This window comes from Urocampus carinirostris, chromosome 1 (genome assembly GCF_059441175.1).
Source record: "Urocampus carinirostris isolate Australia breed hairy pipefish chromosome 1, RoL_Ucar_1.0, whole genome shotgun sequence".
In the NCBI taxonomy this organism is placed as follows: domain Eukaryota; kingdom Metazoa; phylum Chordata; class Actinopteri; order Syngnathiformes; family Syngnathidae; genus Urocampus; species Urocampus carinirostris.
This window is the reverse complement of record NC_142349.1, coordinates 1910709-1931647: the sequence shown is the minus strand read 5'-3', so window position 1 is coordinate 1931647 and position 20939 is coordinate 1910709. Positions and strand designations below refer to the sequence as shown.

Here is a 20939-nt window from a genome sequence, read left to right as displayed (position 1 = left end):
TGCTAACGTCCTGGCCCATGATGTTTGTTTTCTTTAGGCTGATGTTGAGGCCGAAATTCTTGGCAAGCGCGGGCCAGACAGCTGATGAGCCTCTGAAGTCCTACCTGTGTGTGAGAGGCCAGTGCTGCGTCGTCTGCAAATAGCATCTCGCACAACAGCAGTCGGCGTATCTTGGTCTTGACGCGCAGTCGAGAGTGGTTGATGAGCTTGCCGTGGAGTAACACGCCCTCTTCTGATGAACTGAATGTGTACGACGGCAACAGCGAAAGGAAGATCCCGAAGAATGTGGGAGCGAGTACACACCCTTGTTTCACTCCGCTTATGATGGGGAATTGGGTGGAGGATGAGCCGTGTGCCCTTCATGTTCCAATGGAAGGAGGTAATCACGTTTAGCAACTTTGATGGACACCCTATTTTATGCAAGAGCTTGATGAGCCCGTCCCTGCTGACTAGGTCGAAGGCCTTAGGTCCACAAAGGCGATGTACAATGCCTGCTTTTGTTCCCGACATTTTTCTTGAAGCAGCCTCACAGTGAAGATCATGTCAGTGGTCGATCTCTCGGCTCTGAGGCCACAATGTGACTCGCTCGGCCAGCAGCTCCAGTGTTTTTAAAGCGACCCTGGCAAACGCCTTTCCCACGATGCTCAGCAGCGATATGCTGCGATAGTTATTGCAGTCGCTGCGGTCCCCCTTGTTTTAATAAGGGGTGATGAGGTTTGCATCGCGCATGTTGTGGGGCACTGCTCCTTCCTCCCAGCATTGGCAGAGAAGCACATAGAGTTGTTCGAGGAGAATAGGTTGGCACACTGCAGTTATTCTGCAGGGATGCCATCAATTCCTGGAGCTTTGCCGCGAGCAAGGGAGTCGATGGCTTTGCTTAGCTTTTCTTCAGTGGGTGGTTCATCAACCTCGTCAGTGACAGGCAGGCTGGCGATGCTGTTGATGGCCAATTCTGTGACAACATTCTCTCTCAGGTAGAGGTATTGGTAGTGCTGTGCCCATTGTTTCAACTGCTCGTTGCGGTCGGTGATCGTCTTACCGGTGGCGGACTTCAGGGGGGCCGTTCTTCTTGTGCTGGGACCGAAGGCTTTCTTCAGTCCTTCATACACACCTCGAGTATTCCCGCTGTCGGCAGCTTGTTGGCTGCTGCTGCACAGGTTTAGCCAGTACTGCCTTGCGCAGTGTCTTGCGGTCCTCTGGGCGTCGTTCCTTGCTGTTTTCAGGGCAGCAAGGTTGCTGGCTTACTTCTCCTTGTTGTAGTTGTTCAGAGTGTCGCGCTTGGCCTTGATGGCAGGTTCCATCACAGGGAGGCTTTCCTCAAGTATCTATCTATCTATTTATCTATCTATCTATCTAAACCAGTCAGCGTTGCGTTGTTTTTTCTTGCCAAATGTAGACAAAGCTGTTCTGTAAATGGTGCCACGCAGAAAGTTCCATCCCTCTTGAGCAGTCTCAGCTGTTGGCTGGTCCCTCACGGCCTGTTCGCAGGAGTCGACAAACTGCAGAGCTCAGGGTCAAACGTCAAGGCAGTGTTGATACAAGTGGGTGCTGTACTCTTGGGGTAGTGGAACTTCTTCAGCATGAAGCGTAATTTTTTGCAAACCAGGGTGTGGTCTTTATCACAGTCTGCACTGTGAAAGCTGCGTGTGGTGAGTACACTTTTTAGCTGGGCTCTTCTTGTGATGGTCAGGTCCAGTTGGTGCCAGTGGTGAGACTTAGGGTGACACGCGGTGGTGGACTTTTGTGTTGAAGAACGTGTTGGTAATGCATAGCTTGCGGTAAGAACAGAGTTCAAGCAGTCTCTGTCCATTCTCGTTCACCTTACCAACACAGAAGTGTCTGAGGCAGTCAGGCCAAGAGCCATGGTCTCCCCTACCCTGACGTTGAAATCCCCAAGCAGGAACAAGTGCTGACTGGACACTGGAACTTTGTTAATAGCCTGTGGATGTGGAGAGGTGCATATCGAGTATGGATAATGTGCCACGTGTTGGTGGTTTGATAGCCGACAACGGGCTGTTTTTCACTGCGAATCCAACTCCATACAGACGTGTTTCCTCTTCAGCTCTGTCCTGCCAGAAGGTGTAGTCACTTTCACGAATCATGCCACTGTCTCTAAGACTGGTCTCTTGTAGTGCAGCAATGTCCACCTTTAGCCTGGAGAGTTCGGCGTTGATGATGGCCGTCTTTCTTGAATCGTCAGTCTGACAGGCCAGGACACATGGTCCTGACATTCCAGCTCGCGAAGCGCAGAGCTGGTAGTTTCCTCTTTCTCTTTACTCCTTTGCCTGGTGCGATGTTGCGGTCCGCTAGTTGAGATTAGCTCTAAGCACCAAGCACCGATTGGAGCAGGCAGACTGTGGCGAGTTGGCATCCTAATAACCAGGGACTGCCCGGTTTGAGGTCGGCGGTAGCCAACCAACGGGACTAAAAAAGTCCTCCTAATGACAGAGGCAAACCCGTAGCGTCTGTATCCTCACGCCAATTGGATTGCACTTATCACTCAAAACTGCTTGCCTCATGTGTTCATTTTGCTGCTTGTAGCAGCACTGAAGTGGCCTCATCGGTCCGCAGAAACTGGGCAAGACTCAGAGATGCCCAGACTCCAGAATACCCCTCTCCACCTTACTGGTGTGGTCCAAGGGAATGCGGGGCAGTACGTTTGGCACCAGGTTGGCCACAAGAGCCGCCAGAAGGGCGACATGTAGTCGTTCCAGCTGGCTTAGGGGCCCCACTCTGGATTTTCTGTCTGGGTTTACTCCCATTGCCTTTCCATCTCCAGAAGAGTCCACAAGACAGTGGGGCCATGGTCCAATGGCCAGGGTAGGTTTTATGTCAGACTTGTCCTTGTCCTAGATGGATAGCCTGCCAAGGCTGTCGAGCTCCACCTGCCCAGCTGTCTGGCTTTGCTTAGCTCTTCTTCTTCTTGAGGAGAGTAGGCTTGGCGCACTGCCTAGAAAGTTCTTCAACCTGTATTGTCAAGTCAAATCATTTTTATTTATATAGTCCTTAATCACTAAGAATCTCAAAGGGCTGCTTGTAAGACTCCATTTACAATATAGTAGTACAGATAGGGTGGACTGAAGTTGTGCATACTGGACGATTTGTTGAGATGTGTTAATATGTCAGGAGGAAGACTGTATGGGTCTGTAGCTAGCATTGCTAAAGCTATCCTCTGTTCCTCTAAATAGTACTTTTTGTTCTTTCCGATAAGTTGAGTAACCTCATAAGACAGCTGCACAATATCGGTTTGACTTGTGATTACCATTGGTGTTGAATAGTATAGCTGTTTTTGTTGTTGTTAATGTCTACTGTTTCCTATCCTCGTCCGTTTACTACCGTATGTCATGATGTCATCACATGGTTAGGTCAGGTGTGTGCTAAGGGTCAATAGCACTATGGTTTGTTTTTGTAGGTAAGCTATGTGTTTTTTTTTAAGTGGTTGAACACATTCTATAACTTTTAACAGCTAAACAACTTTTGGCACAAAACAAATATTTGACATTCTTACCTTTATTTCTCCAATCCTGCAGATAAAATTTCTGTCGGAGTTCTCTCCCAAAAGCTTGATGTTAACACAGACCTCTTTAAGAAAACGGCCTTGTAAATCTAACTTGGAGTACCTGCAGAATTGGAAACAAAGGGAAATTCCAACGGCATAAACCGTTTGTCCACCATCATGGTCAAATTCATGCTCTTTTAGAGGCAGGAATCTCCAACCTTTTTCAAGCTGAGATCTGCTTTTTGTTAGCAAACTGTGCAAAAAGCACTCAGTTTGATATGAATTTCTAAAGAAGCCACTGAGATAGACGGCTTGCCAAATAGCTAAATTGTGGCTTGATAGTTAGCTAAAAGGGTAAATAGTTAAAAAAATAAAAGGGAGTTAGATTGCTACCTAAAAGAGTAAAAAAGCATTTAAGTAGTTGGGTGGAAAGCTAAAAACAAAGCTAGCTAGCGGGCTAGAAAGGAGCCCAATATTTAGCTTTATAACTAGCAAAAATGGTGAAATATTAGCTAGATAGCATGCAAAAAAAAATGAAAAAGCTAGCTAAATGGCTTGCTAAATAGCTAAAAAAGTAGCTTTATAGTTAGCTAGAAAGAAAAATAGGTAAAAAAAAAACTAGGGAGCTAGATACCTAGCTAAAAAAGTAAAAAGGCCATATAAATAGCTAGATAGAAAGCTAGAACAAAGCTAGATAGCTAGCTAGAAAGGAGGCTAAAATTTAACTTGATAACTGTCAAAAAAGAAAAAATATTAGCTGAATAGAATGCAAAAATATGTAAAAAAAAAAAAAAAGATAGCTAGATCGCTGGCTAAATAGCTGAGGAAGATAGGAGGATAACTAGCTACAAGGCTAAAACAGTAGCCAGATATTTAGCCTTTTAACACATACATTTGAATTTAGTTAGTTGAATTTCCAGTGCGAGAAATTATTGAAAACATAAATAATTATTTTTTTAATACACCAATAAATTCACATTCTACTCTCAATTAAATGCTTAAAAATAAGTATCAATACATGAAGATAATATTTTTGTCCATGAAGCACATGAACTGGAATATTTTTTTTTTAAATTTCAAAATAACTTACGTTATTATTATGTTGCTGCAATGTTATCACCGGGTCAATTAAAAAAAAAAAAGGTTAAATAGACTCACTCAATCACTAAAAAGAAACATTTTAATATAAAATCTCAATGACCAAGCACTGGTGAGCTATCTTCAGAACAGGTCTGTGGGCACCTCAACTGTCCTTATGGGGCACCCTGGTGCCCCAAGTGACCGCGCTGGAGACCCCTGCTCTGAATCAAGTAGAATTTGCTTCTCTACGCAATTTTTAAACACATTAAAATGATTAGTATCCTAAAAATATATTGCAAATAGATCATGTTTTTCTTACCTGATGGTCCATCCTGTATTATTCAATTTGTCAAGTAGATGAGGAAATTGCAGCAATAGTTCTTGCTCATCGTGGAATCCGACTGGAAACACACTTTTACCTGCAAATAATTTATTTTATGGATGGATGGATGCATTTACAGTCCTAGCAAGCCAGAGACCTTTTGAAGGTTTGAAGTGTTTGGGAAAGAAAATGTATTTATATAAAACATAAACAAAGTGTCGTGATTTAGTAATTTTATGATTTTCAATCAACGTAATGTGAGGAATTGGTTTGTAAATGTGTTTCCCCCTCCTTTTTTTAGGGAAAAAAATACATACACAACCAAATCCATTTTCTGTGTGTACCGTATTCATCAGGACTATAAGTAGTTTTTTTTTTTTTTCATAATTTGGCCGGGGTTTGACTTGAAAGCGAAATTATTAACACATTATTACTGGGTATATCGCTTCACTTTAGAGTTCGTAAAGCTTTTTCATTGCCAAATGCAAGCACTTTTAAGCACTTTCAAGGACAATTTTCCATCTTATCCAGTACAATTTTAAAAAAGAAAATCCATTGTGAATCGAATATTTAACAGAGCTGAAAATATCTCTATGGCTGACATATTCCACATTTTATTGTTGCATGTGCATTTATCAAGACATACTATGTGATTTTTAGATCTTGAGTAATAATATATAGTATAATAGATTTGTGGATCTTAACAAGACGTTTGTAAATATAGGTGTTGTTTAAAATTATGTTTTCCTCCCAAATTGAAAAAAACATGCACTTCAGGTTGATTGGCCGGTCCAAATTATCCCGAAGTGTGAATGGGCGCGTGAGGTGTCTGTCTCTGTGTGCACTGTGACTGGGTGGCAACAGTTCAGGGTGTCCCCCCTGCCCACTGCCCGAAGACGGCTGTGATGGGCTCCAGAAAACCCGCGGCCCTACTGAGTATAAGCGGTCAGATAATGGATGTACTGTGAAGGAAATAAGACTTTTGAACACCCTGCTATTTTGCTACTTCTCCCACTAAGAAATCATGAACGGGTCTCAAATGTTCATTGTAGGTGCATGTCCACTGTGAGAGAGATAAACCAAAAATAAGAATCCAGAAATCACAATGCCTGATTTTCCAATTAATTGTGTGAAATAGCTGCAAATAAGTATTTGAGCACCTCAGAAAATGAATGTTAATATCTAGTAGCCTTTGTTTGCTATGACAGAGGTCAAACGTTTCCTGTAGTCTTACACCAGGTTTGCGCACACTGCAGGTTGGGATCTTGGCCCACTCCTCCACACAGATATTCTCTAAATCATTCAGGTTTCTGGGCTGTCGCTTAATAACGTATGAGCTCCCTCCAAAGATCTTCGATTGGGTTCTGGTCTGGAGACTGGCTGGGCCATGCTAGAACCTTGATATGCTTCTTACTGAGCCACTCCTTGGTTTTCTTGGCTGTGTGCTTTGGGTCGTTGTCATGTTGGAAGACCCAGCCACGACCCATCTTCAATGCTCTGAGTGAGGGAAGGAGGTTGTACCCCAAAACCTCACAATCCATGGCCCCAGTCATCCTCTCTCTAACGCAGTACACTCGTCCTGTAGATAAAAATACCCCCTAAACATGATGTAACCTCCCCTACACTTCACAGTAGGGACGGTGTTCTTTGAATTGTACTCTTCATTCTTCTTCCTCCAAACACGCTTAGTGGAATTATGACCAAAAAGTTCTATTTTGGTCTCATCTGCTAACAAAACTTTCTCCCAAGACTCCTCTGTACCATCCAGACAGTCATATGCAAACTTAAGACGAGCCTTGAGATGACTAGGCTTAAGCAGGAGAACCTTTCGTGTCATGCATGATTTCAAACCATGACGTCTAAGTGTATTACCTACAGTAACATTGGAAACGACGGTCCTAGCTCTTGTCAGGTCATTGACCACCTCCTGGGCAGCACGGCAGCCCAGTGGTTAGCGCGTGTGTGCGGCACACTTCTGAGGTCATGAGATCGAACCTTCCTGTGTGGAGTTTGCATGTTCTTCCCGTGCTTGTGTGAGTTTCCTCCGGGCACTCCGGTTTCCTCCCACATTCCAAAAACATGGAGTTCAGGTTAATTGGCCTGTCCAAATTGTCCCTAGGTGTGAATGAGCAAGTGAGTTGTCCGTCTCTGTGTGCCCTGCGACTGGCTGGCAACCGGTTCAGAGTGTCCCCTGCCCACTGCCCGCAGATAGCTGGGATGGGCTCCAGCACCCCCCCGACCCTACTGAGGATGAGCGGCGCAGATAATGGATGAATGGATGACCAACTCCTGTCGTGTAGTTCCGGGCTGATTCCTCCTCTTTCTTAGAATCATAGAGACCCCACGAGGTGATATCTTTCATGCAGCTCCACTCCGATTGAGATTGACCGCCATGTTTAGCTTCCTCTATTTTCTAATGATTGCTCCAACAGTGGACCTTTTATAATCAAACTGCTTGGCAATTGCTTCGTAGCCCTTTCCAGCCTTGTGGAGATGTACAATTTTGTCTCTGGTGTCTTTGGCCAGCTCTTTAGTATTTGCTATGTCACAAGTTAGTCTTACTGATTGTATGGGTAGACAGGTGTCTTTATGCAGCTAACAACCTCAAACAGGTGCATCTGATTCAGGATGATACATGGGGTGTAGATGGACTTGTAATGGGCGGACCAACAGGTGTTTCAGGGTCAGAATTCTAGATGATACACAGGTGTTCAAATACTTATTTGGAGCTTTATCACACAAATATCATGCATTGTGATTTATGGATTTTTCTTTTTAGTTTATCTCTATCACGGTGGACTTGCACCTACAATGAAAATTTCAGAAGCTTCCATGATTTCTAAGTGGGAAAAGTGGCAAAATAGCAGGGTGTTCAAATATCTATTTTCTTCACTGTACATAAATTAGTTACTACATAAAATAGGATTAAAAAAACCCCATCAATAATTTATACAAAAATTCTGCAATCAGTAATAATTTACATTGACTACACTTACATTAAAGGGACAATGTGTTTTATTTGACAACGATATGTTCTTGTATTGTGTAGTGATAAAAAGCACAACCAAGAATACAAACAAACTATGGAGACTCAAAGTGACCAAAACGCAGCATTTTTCTTCTCATTTTGTTACCCAGCCTTTCACAAAGAAAGAAAAAATGAGAAAAAGCAGGGAAAAAGATTGAAAAAGACTGAAATAGAGAAAAGCAAGAATAAAAGAAGAATACAAAGAAAAATAGAAAAAAACAATTAAAAAAAAAAGGAAAGAAGAAGAAAAAGTTTGTTTTTTTCAGGTACCCTTGCCAGCACGATAGTGGACGATTAGTTCATGTACAATAAATGCAAAATTCTCCACCTACAAGTATTTTAAAGCATGCATGTCAATATCATGTTTATGTAGAGCCTAACACGCGAAAGGTCCCCAGTTTGAGACTGTGTAGGAACATATGTTGTCCTGGAGAGGGATGGGCGCCACAAAGCTGTACTTGCCCATGACACCCCACAAGAAGTGGTGCCTCTTTGACGCAGTTGTTCGGGGATTCAACCAACCATGCTTTTATTATAGTTAATGTATATTCGCTTATATTTAAATCAATACATTTTTTTTTTAATGAATGACTTTATAGCACCAGAGAGTTTTATATATATATATATATATATATATATATATATATATATATATATATATATATTATGTATTGATATATATATATATATATATATATATATATTATGTATTGATATATATATATATATATATATATATATTATGTATTGATATGGGACAAAGGCTCTTGCATTGTTATTATTTGATAGCTTTAATCAAATAACACACAGTGAAATAAAATGAGCTGAAGAGTTAGCTTTTGTCTAGAGAGCGGGTTTGCCGTTTTTTGTTTTAAATTTTGACCGTGGCTCTCAATTTTTGAAAAAATATAGTTTTGCTTTCATGGCTCTTTGGGTCAATAAGGTTCTTGACCCCTGGTCTATACCATAACACAGAGGATGAAAATGTATTTGAATTTGCTGATTGGGAGTTAAACTGATGGTTTGGTAAGCATGTTCTTTGTGCTAGAGTCATCTGAATAATATGTTACGTTGTTACTGATAACAACAGGCATGTCAATAATGTAACATTACGTTCGTATACGGTCATAACATTTTCGGCCTGTTTTTCTCCATTTTTAAAAAATGCCTTTCAGGATTAAATGTATATTGTTAGTGTTGTATTTTATCAAATAAATTTCCCCCAAAATGCAAATTATACTCTGGGTGCGACTTTTACATGTTTTTTCTTAATCATGCAATTTTTTCTTGTGCGACTTATATTCCAAAACATACAGTATATATATATATATATATATATATATATATATATATATACACTGTATTCTGGTTTTGCTCACCTGTGCTCATCCCAGCCTCAGTTGTCTCTAACTCCAGCGAAATTGTTACATGAGAAGATGACTTGTATACAATGCTGACCAAGGTGTTGGAAAGAGGCACATGCACAGAGAAGATCCTGAGATAAAATATGGACATGATAGAAAAATTAGTGGTAATACAATCACTCCAGATAGCATAGGCTGACTAAAATTGCAACACACTTGGCACAGATTGGAGAGGTGTACGTAGCAGGGATGAGACCCTCTAGAACCAGTGAAAGACCTCCATTCCAGGCGTCCTCAGGACAACCACGGCTCCTTAGCCAACCATGACCTTCAATTTTCTCATGGTAGAAAAATGGCTGGATTTCCTGGGCAGTCAGGTTGAACCAATTCTTCTTTGTTTCACACTATAGAGCACGTGCAAAAATAAAGCAGGGCAAATAAATGGGTTGTTTATATTCAACCACAAAAGTATTAAGAAACCAAAATGTAAAATTAATAAAGCATACCAGGTAGTACAGTATATATGTATATATACAGTAACACATCCATTTGAAATGATTTTTGTTGTAATTTCTGAGTATGTCAAAAAAGAAAATCTCTATCTCATTTTTATCCAAACCTTAGTCAAGTTGAGTCAATGCAAACAAGGGTGCATGTTTTGTAGTACCCCTTTGGTCCAGAAGAAGGGGTCATAATACCTTATTTTGATGCATTTAAATCCAAATTTATTTATGTACTTCTTACTTTTCAGATATCATAATTCAACTTAAATTGATGTATTAAAAAAAAAACAAGATGCAGATGTTGCAGTTATGAGTAAATGAATGAGTGGGTGAAGACATATATTCGACCAAAAAACCCTTTCATTTAATATACAGTTGATTCATTTTATCTTACTCAAGTTATTGTATAGATATTTTGTGAATTACATTTAAGAGAAATATATAATTACATATTTGATTATTGAAGAAACTGATTATGATTGTGCATCACTCTGGGTATAAAGAACACACTGGCTGTTTATAAAGTCCAACATGTTAAAATTTAAAGGTACAGTGAAACTTAAATCCGTATTATTAATATAAAAAGGAGGTATGCAACAAATTTTCAATAGTTGTTTCTCTACAGGACAGATACTCATCATCTCAGGGAAATCTAGAGCTTAAATATTCTTGCACAAAATTGATATTGTGCCGACCCAAAAGCTATTTATTTATGCAACGATTTAAAAATATCCCTTATTCACATCAATTAAAAAAAATCGTATATTTGACGCATTTTGGAGACACACTAAAAAGAGGAATATGTCAAGAGTTTCTTTGGGTATTATATGGTACTATATGAGTCACTAAAATACTATACTATAAACAGCAATACTATAATATTTTTACTGTATATATATATATATATATATATATATATATATATATATATTTACATTGTTTGTGAATTAATGTGTTGTGCTTGGAAAAGATCCCTTGATTATAATTTGTTGGGTAGGCTAAAAATGGGGCCTAAATTCTAAAGCATAGTACTGCAAAATAGAGCTGAATATTTTGAGGTTTTGGTTGGTTGAATCCCTTAACATTTCTTACTGATCCGTCCCACCTGAGAACATAAAGTCTGGATTTAGGCCCCTCAGCAAAACTGAGTTTGACATGCCCGCTGGAATCTAAAATAACTATTTTGGAACGCTTTAGATACACATAAGGTTTACATAAACACATAAACATGCATTATGTAAAATACTCATTGGACTACTACATTTGTTATTATATTACATGTTTTGCGAACACTTTGAAAGAAGTGTTTTGACATACTTTGTTCCTACTACAGATGCCAAAATGACAACTTTGCTGAATTATCTTGTCCCGGTTTTTATAAGCTTATTGGACACTCAAAACCCAATTACATATGTATGAATTAGATTCCTAGCAGTATATTTTTTCTGGCTTAGAATTGAGTCTTGTAAATATCAAGAATCATGGAAAAAAAAATCTCAAAATTTCTCCCAGAAATGAAAATGACTCTGTGATAAAATGCTACGTCTGCAAATTCCTCCATAGAGTTCCAATTCTGGTAAAGTCGATGAAGGTTTGGTGCGTGCATAGGCAAATATATTATAAGAACGCATTTTGTTCGGTCCAGTCTATAAAAGGCACAGAATTACAGACAAGGTATCACACCAACAGACCCATGGTTGTTCTGTACATCGCTAAAGAATCCGTTATATCAAGGGTCTCAAACTCTAAGTTGGGGGCCGCTGAATCTAGGATCCGAGACTGGCCAAATGGTGTTTTTCACAAAAGACAGCCCTGATAAAAATACTCCGCTGTTCGTAAATTGACAGTGTTTTATATTCACCCACTAGATGTAGTTGTAATGTGTCCAGGGAAGACGACAAACTACTTAGATTGCAAGTGAGCAAAAAACACCTTTTTTTTCTTTTAAATTTTAACCAGCCTTTCTCAAAGAAAGACAAAAACAAAGAAAAACACACATGTTTTTAAAGGAATAAAAACCAGGGAAGAAGTAATAAGAAAAATAGGCAAAAAAAAAAAAGAAAATGGAAATAAACTGTAGGGGGAAAGAAAGCAAAAAAGGAAAATGGAAAAAGGGAGGGAAATGGGAAATGAAGAAAAAAATTAAAAAGGCAAAAATGAAAAGAAAAGCAATTATCTTTTTACTTTTCTTTTTTTCTACTTTACATAAGATTTTATTTTGTGTCATATTTCTTGCTTTCTTTTTACCATTTTTACTTTTCTTTTTGTATATTTTTTCTTTTCTTGTACCTCTTATTTTCAAAAGTAATAAGGTGTGTTTTCACTACCAGGTGACCTTTTACGTATATTTTCATATTGATGGCGTTAGTCTATGACATACATTTTTAGGTTTTTGGATATGCGAGTTAGTAGGCATTTTGTAATTTGTAAAAAAGCAAATCTAAAACTCAACATTTGAAGCTCAAACCCTGACAGGTAGTATTTATACCAAATTTTGTTTAACTGCAAATTGCCACAAAGAATATAAATATTACACGATAGCATTAGCATTGTTTGGTGAAAGTATCGATTAGCTGTCCAAAGTATTATTATTTTTTCATACTGTACCTTGCCTTTCCAATAGATTGCATTCCCAAAGCCCTGACAAAAGGAAGAAACAAAGGGCAGCTTTACAACTGGATGATGAATGTACAGGCTGTTTTTCAGGAGAGACCAGAATCTATGGAAGAATTTTTTAAAGAAAAACATTGTTATTTCCAATAAATAATTTAGCGACAGATTCAAATATTTATACACAGACCCATTTAGAAAATATGAATATTATCAATAGTGTTTTTCCTTCACGGTTTCGGGTCTAGGATAGCGATCAGGCTGAGGTGAGGGGGAAATTGTTAAAGACATTTAAATTGTTAAAGACTGAGATAAAAGAGTGGATGTCGCTCGATTTCTTGCGTCTTAACTCTGAAAAGACCAAAATGTTAGTTATTGGTCCATTTAAATGCCGCGACTTATTCTCAAAAACTGCTGTGAACATTGACAAATGTCACATCACACAGAGTGACTCAGTTAAAAATTTAGGTGTCATATTTGACCTCGATCTGTCCTTTCAAACACATATGAAGAAAATTACTAAAACCGCTTTCTTCCATCTTCGTAACATTACTAAAATTCGTCCTATACTGTCTCAGTCGGAAGCGGAGATTATAATTCACATGTTTGTTACCTCCCGTCTCGATTACTGTAATGCACTACTCTGCGGTCTCTCGAAGTCCAGAATCAAGAGTCTTCAGCTGGTACAAAATGCCGCAGCTAGGCTTTTAACTAGGACAAAAAAGTCCGATCACATCACGCCGATTTTGGCTAACCTGCATTGGCTCCCTGTTAGCCTAAGATATGATTTCAAGGTTCTCTTAGTATTATACAAAATCATACATGGACTTGCTCCCTCATATCTTTCAGATCTGATTTCCCCCTATGTTCCTGTCCGAAGCCTTCGTTCTGAAAACGCCGGTATTCTGGTGATCCCAAGAGCCAAGAAGTGTTCCGCTGGTTCGAGAGCGTTCTCCATCCGGGCACCGGTGCTGTGGAATGCTCTTCCTCCAGAGATCCGATCTGCAACCTCAGTGGAAATGTTTAAATCTAAGCTTAAGACTCTCTTCTACGCTATAGCATATGAATAACCTATACTTTTCGTGGACAATATCTCTATTATTTGTGATTGCAACATCCAATTGCGACCCTACTGAGGATAAGCGGTGCAGACGATGGATGGATGCATATATATATATATATATATATATATTGCTCCTAAGGCTCTTTGGGTTGAAAAGGTTCCAGACCCCTTCTCTATAACATTTTGATTTATTTTAAAGAAAATTATGGAAAAAAAAGACATTCTCTTTTATGTTCAAATATCTTTAAATGGGTATGCATGTAATGTAAACTTCTGTGGTCATCATACGTATCCTGATTATGACGGAATTCTGTCTTCTCTTGGGTTTCGTACACCCAAGCAGGGGCAAAAATTGCAGCAGAAAAGTTGTACCTCCGGATAATTTCCAGTGCCTGTTGAGCAGAAAATTTAATCAATTACTTAATTTTACAATTTCACATTATTTAAATGGTTTACCCTGTCAGGTAAAAAAATCGTTCTGGAAATCTGGCCAATTTGAAAATTGAGAAAAAAAACTACAGAATATTTCATTCCTTACATGGGTGTGCTATTCCACCTAGAGCTGAGGTGCTCATTATGTCGATCGCCATCTACCGGAGAAAGTGCTGTTTAATCACAGCATGACATTTAAAAATATCAACCAACCCATTATTCATCCAGCCACTTGAAAGATACACGGCAGCCAGTAAGATGACAAGGGAATTTGACAATCAGGTGATCAATCGGCGCAAAGTGCAGCAGAACTAACAATATCAGCCTCTCACCAATTGGGTTTCTTGATTGACATATGGAGTAGGCAGCCAGATGAAATTAGACCTTTGGTTACCGCTAATCAGTGTTGGGAGGGTTACTTTAAGAATGTAATCCGATACGGTTACCTGTTAAAAAATGTAATCAGTTACGTATTCTGAACACTATAATATTGTAATAACGTAAGCGCTCGTCTTGGGATCAAGAGGTCGCAGGTTCCCTCCTCCGTGTTATATGTTGTATGTCGAAGTGTCCTTGGGCAAGTCACTGAATCCCTAATGCCCCAAATAAGCAGGTCGGCGCCTTGCATGGCTGCATGGCTGCTATAGGTGTGTGAGTGAATGGGTAAGTGTGTACATTGTACAGCGCTTTGGGAGGTCTTCATTGACTTGAAAAGTGCTATATAAATGCAGACCATTTATCATTTACTTTTGGATTACTCCAATATCAAATAGGCTTATAAAAGACAAAGACAGTATAAATAGAATAACTAAATTGTGTTTAACATAAAAGAACAATGAAACCTTGAAAAATAATTTGAAGAAACCAAGGTTAGGTAGGTGCTTGTAGTCCTCCAAAAAGGGCTCGAATTTTAACCACGTCGATAGTTTATTAGGCAAAAAAACTTTTTTCTTTCACATGCCGGACAAAAAATGCTATTTTTGTTTACATTAAGGATCCAATATTGGTTTAAACACACCAATTGTTCACTTTCTAATGCCAAAACTCTTGAAAATTAGGCCAAGTTAATTACTTCGAAACACAACATGATAATACAGTGGTCAAATAGTGCATTTTGAACAACAATTAACTGCAAAATACAAATAAAAAATAATAAATCTTACAAAACATCTGCCTGGACACCTCACTAGCGAGCAACCTTGCTGCCTAGTGCCCAATACCGACACGTTAGCACAGAGTTCAGGAATATATGACCCACAGGCCATGTATGGCTCTTTTCGTGAGTACCTATGGCTCGAAAACAAAATTCACTTTAAGCAAAGTTCTCCGTGATTGATCAAATTTACCTGGGCAAAGCCTATTATTGTGAAGGTAAAGCCAAGTCAAATCTTATTTTAGAGTGTTACTATCCTGTAAATATAGGGCATATTTTTAACTACAGTTTATAGTCAAGGTGCCACAGCACCTTGTTATGGCTGTACATCGCTAAGGAATCCTCTATATGGAAGCTCAATAAACAATCTATGTTCATTATTGAGACACTTTATGATGAGAAGCCACATAACTATTTCTAAATACCCAGAAGCTCTAGCAAACAACCTAGAGCAGTTTGATTGGGTGAGCGCTCAGGATGGGAAGTGCTATGCAAAGAGGCAAGCACTCCCTCCTGTCTCTCGGCCTGCGCCATTTGCGCCAAAGAAGGTAGGTAAGTTGGGATCACATTTTAAGTGGTGTAATTTTTTTCTGACACAGGCTTATTATTTCATCGATTTTATCAAACCACCAATTGTTACACAGTGAAATGAATAAGCTTTTGTCTGACGGGCAAGTTTAGCGTTTGTTAAAATTTGTCCCAAAATATATGGTGTGGCTCTCCCCCGCCCTCAAAAAAAAAAGAAAAAAAGAAAAGAAAAAACCCCCGAAATATTTTACTTTCAGGACTCTGAGTCAAACAGGTTCCCGACCTCATGAAACTGCTGGCTCGCTCCAATTCAACAAAATGAGTGCTGTAATACTCCTTCAAAAAAAATTGTGAATATGCTTGATGGCTGTGTTTTGCTGCTGTTGGTGTCGGTGGATTTGTTCAGACCGAGGACAATCGACTTTGGCCTGGACGGATCTATTGACACTAACAAAGATGTTATATAATGAAATTGTGAATATGTTTGATTTTCGAGAAGGTTTGTTCAAACCTCACTTTGTGTTTGCTGTTAAAAACGTAATATTGGAATATAATATTGTGAATGTGCTTAATTGCTGTTGAGATTGTCATGATTGTTTTCTGTTTTTAGTGTCAATAAATTTGTTCAAACCAAAAAAAAAAAAAAAATTTGTGTTTGCTGTTAAAAACGTAATATTGGAATATAATATTGTGAATGTGCTTAAAAAAAAAAAAAAAAAAAAAAAAATCTTGATTGTTTTCTGTTTTTAGTGTCAATAAATTTGTTCAAACCAAAAAATCTTATAGTGAAGGGGGAGTCTGTGTGTCCCAATGATCCTAGGAGCTATATTGTCAGGGACTTTAAGCCCCTGGTAGAGTCATTCATGGCAAACAGGTTATAGGTGAGAAGTCAGACAAAATTACAGATCAGAATATCCCTTGTAGTGACTCAAATTGCTTGGGCTTTGGTACTAGTCCTCTCGAGAGGGGTTGGGCTCTCTTCCACTCTGGAGTTGCCCATGGTGAGAGGCGCATCTGTGTGGGCCTTCGGGTTGGGGGAAAGGTCCTGACTGTTGTTTGTGCTTATGCACCAAATAGCATTCCAGAGTACTCACCCTTCGTGGAGTCCTTGGATACTCTCTCGTACTGTTGGGAGACCTCAACGCTTACGTGGGCAATGACAGTGGGACCTGCAGGGGTGTGGTTGGGAAGAACGACCCCCTGACCTAAACCCGAGTGGTGTATCGTTATTGGACTCCTGTGCCCGTCATGGTTTGTCCATAACGAACACCATGTTCAGACATAAGGGTGTCCGTATGTGCACCTGGCACCGGGACACCCTAGGGCAGGGGTGGCGAACACGCAGCTCTAGAGCCGCATGCGGCTCTTGGCCAATAAGAAATACAAAATGAAAATGAACAAGAAATTAATGAAGTTATAGAAATACCCAATGAAGATGAACAGGAAATGAATAAAGTTATGGAAATACCCAATGAAATTGATAAAGAAATGCACAAAGAAATTGGACAAGACAAACAAATTGAAAAAACAGATGTACCTACCAAAACCCCTGAAGGAGAGACCAGAGAATCAAAATTGAAACAGGAAGAACCTGGAAATTCTAATTCGATTTCTCATAAAATACCTGAATTTGGACATGACAAACGAATAGAAAAAGCAACTGCCACTCCGAAAACACATATTAATCAGGAAGGGCCTGGAAGAGAGTCCAAATTAGCAAATTTGTTTGCTACGCCATTGCCGGGATTTGGAGAAGACAAACAAATCGAAAAGGCGAATGACTCTCCAAAAACCCATACGGGCACTGGAAAGAGGGGTAAAAGTAAGACAAAATTGGGAGTGGTGAAAAAACCAGAAACAAAGATAAGAGATTTAGAAGAAAGCCGATTGCTGGTGAATAAGCCCACAAGGGAACTGTATGAAGTTGAGACGGAGGAAGTCGGGGAGGGAAAAAATCTGACCCTTTGTGGGCAGGGAAGTAAGAGACCCCTTGATAGGTCCTCTGGCTCACCCCCTAACCCAGAAAAAAGGGGAAGACCTGGAACCACAGACAGAGAGTCAGAGGGTCCCAGAGTTTTCCCCGGTGAGTCTCAAAATGAGGTACTACTCTTAAGTGATGTGTCTGACACAGGTGACACTCTCGATGATCTCGATGATCACCAAAGAATGGACTCAGATCCCACGGTTTTGTCTAACTAGTTTAAATACTTTAACAACAATTATGAACATTACATTCTCTACTATCAATGTGAGAAGTGTGAGATCAAAGGTTAAGGCTCACAGTGTTTTATCGTTCTTAAAAACTATCAGAACAGATGTGTTTTTACAACAGGAATGCTGCATCCCCTTTCTAAAAAATTATAAACAGTGGGAAGAGATTTGGCCATATCCGTCATTATGGAGTGGCTCGAATGAAAACCGTAACGATGGGGTAGCCATTTTAATAAACAACCCTCAACTCATCATAAAGGGGAGTACTGTGATGAGAGACGGACGCGCAATCTTAGCAAGACTTTCTTATATAGGGAATGATTTTAACCTCATTAACATATACGGCCATGCCGACAGACAACTCAGGTACGAACTTTTAGAGGACATCCAGTCGCATATGCTAGGCCATCAACCACTAATCGTGGGAGGAGATTTTAGTTGCATCCTAAGTAGGAAGGATAGAAAGAGGAACGATGAGGAGTTTAAAGAAGATAAAACATCAACTTTATTACAAGACATGTGCCGGACATTTAAACTGGTGGACTGTTTCAAATCCATACATCCAGGAGAGGAGGGCTTCACCTGGTTCAGTAGTGACAATGCCAGAGCCTCTCGAATAGACTACATATTTACGAGGGGTTTAGCACAGAGTGATGCAAGATAAATTCCAGTTTTTTTTTCGGATCACTTGCTACTGTCCTGCTCTTTCTCATTTCCTTCAGGTATGACTGTTGGGAAGGGTTTGTGGAAGTTAAACTGCTCCCTGCTGGAGGATGAGGCTCTAGCCGCACAATACAGGGAGCTGTACAAAGACTGGCAGACCCTTCAAGACTCTTATGATTCACGAGCACAATGGTGGGAAATGACAAAGAAACGAACACAGACCTTTTTTAAAAATGCAGGGAAAAACAAGAAACTTAAAGAGATGAAACGCATGTCGGGACTACAAAGAAGACTCCAACGCTATTTCATCCTAACAGAAAAGGGGATGGACTTTAATGATGAAATCAAAGAGACCAAACAAGAACTAAACTCTTTGGCGGAAATAAAGAGCAAAGGCATCATAATAAGAAGCAGAGAAAGAGAAATAGAAGAAGGGGAAAAATGTACACGCTATTTTTTAAAAAAAATTATGGGCAAAAATGAGGGGCTTTTTAAACTTCAAAACGAAAACGGGCAAATAACAAAGGAAAGTAGTGAAATAACCAGATTGGTCGAAGACTACTACAAAAAATTATTTGAAAAGAAAGAAACATATGAGAATGAAATGGGGCATGTATTAGATCATATTTCAAGATCAGTGCTTCAAGACCCATTTTTAACATCGGACTTTACCCAAGACCAACTGAATGATTGCATAAAGACTATGAAAAAAGGCAAATCACCCGGGGAGGACGGACTCAACCTCGAATTTTACCGGACTTTTTGGGATATTTTAGCACCAGATCTTTTAACTGTTTTTAACGAATTTTCCAGTCGAGACCATATGCCAGACAGTTTCAGAATAGGGATAGTTACTCTATTGCACAAAAAAGGAGACAAAATTGACTTAAAAACGTGGACTGTAAAATTTTCAGCAAGCTTCTAGCAACACGAATGTCTGTTGTCTTGGGAGACTTGGTTGATCCAGACCAAACCTGTGCCATTGTGGGAAGGAAGATCAGCGACAGTCTCATGCTGATCCGTGACACCATTTGTTATGCAAGAGACAGAAACATGCGACTAGCGGTCCTAAACCTAGACTTTGAAAAAGCCTTTGATCGAGTCTCGCACAAATACCTCTTCAGGGTATTGCAAAAATGTGGTTTTCCCCAAAAATACATCAAGTGGGTAGGACTGCTATACCGAGACATCTACAGCAAATTCATGATTAACGGGAATTTATCGGAAGCAATCGAGATCAACTGCGGTGTACGTCAAGGTTGCCCTATGTCTCCCCTTCTCTATGTTCTTTGCATTGAACCTTTGGCACAAATGTTAAGAAAAGATAGATTTGTCGAAGGCATCAATATCCCAGGAAGTGGGGGACACATTACCAAGTGTGTTTTGTACATGGATGATTTTAATATTTTATGTACTGACCGCGCATCTGTTGGAAGAGCCCTTGACTTGACTGACCTGTTTGGGAGGGCGTCTGGGTCAAGGCTAAATAGAGAAAAATCACAAGTGAAGTTTTATGGAATGTGGAAAGAGACAGAAAAGGCAGGACTCCCGCTGACGGTGTTAAAGACAGACTAGAAAATCCTAGGGATAAAATTCAATGCGGATGGAGGAGGCGAGACCAACTGGGATGACGTGACAAGGAAAGTTAAGCAAAAAACTTGTTTTTTGGTCACTAAGAAAACTGACAATAGAGGGGAAGGTCCTAATCATCAAAGCGATCATCCTCCCAATGCTTTTATCAATCAGTTTAATTTTTATGCCTAAAAGAAACGTGCTGTTACAACTGGACCGAGCCATCTTTCGCTTTGTCTGGGGCTCAAAGTGGGAAAGGATAAAAAGAGATACAATGAAAAAGAAAAAGGAAAAAGGGGGGAAAGGAGTGCCTGACCTCCAGCTTTTCCTGGGAAGCAAATATGTCTCTCTCCACTTCCAAAACGCTGTGGGCCCACCCAACAACCCGAAAAGTCAAGCAATGACCCGGTTTTGGATGGGCTCATATTTGCGGAAGCTAAAGCTTGTACCAAACAATCGTTTGATTCCAGTTTCATTTAACTTGCCACCAACACATCTCTTTATTCGGGATTTTTTGAAGAAGTTTGATTTGGAAACACAAGAATGTCACACTTTACAAAACCACAGGGCCCTTATTGCTATTGTGCAAGAGCGAGCAACAGTAAGCCCTGTGCGGGGGCTTGCGTTTGGCGAATCCACAACGGTTTGGAGCAACGTCAATCATCCTGCCCTCCCAAACAGACTACGAGACTTGTCATGGATGGTGGCTCATGAAGTTCTCCCAGTCAGAGCCGTAATGCACCACCGAGGAATGTCAGCGACTTCGACGTGCCCTCGACCTGGCTGTGGCGCCCAGGAGTCGGTGAGGCACCTTTTTTGTGAGTGCAGCGCTGCCCAGGTCTTGTGGACAATGGCCGAACAACTAGGAAAGTTCCCGGACTTGCCAGCAGGAGAGGTCCCTGATGCACAGT

The 20939-nt window shown here is 39.9% G+C and overlaps 1 protein-coding gene across 6 annotated transcripts in view; it reads right to left on the bottom strand.

Moving 5' to 3' along the window:
• The window catches only part of engase (endo-beta-N-acetylglucosaminidase), a 49050-nt gene that overhangs the window by 8060 nt on the left and 20051 nt on the right, over positions 1–20939 (bottom strand). For 5 of the 6 annotated variants that reach the window (XM_088335288.1, XM_088335362.1, XM_088335445.1 and 2 more), the window contains exons 8-13: positions 13758–13861; positions 12404–12515; positions 9510–9697; positions 9309–9424; positions 4899–4998; positions 3509–3620 (exon numbers count right to left, since the gene is read on the bottom strand). In XM_088335288.1, coding sequence (XP_088191414.1) covers positions 3509–3620; positions 4899–4998; positions 9309–9424; positions 9510–9697; positions 12404–12515; positions 13758–13861 — 732 coding nt within the window. Of the gene's footprint in view, positions 1–1739; positions 2968–3508; positions 3621–4898; positions 4999–9308; positions 9425–9509; positions 9698–12403; positions 12516–13757; positions 13862–20939 lie in introns of those variants that run through there. The other variant, XM_088335617.1, reaches the window with a different exon arrangement.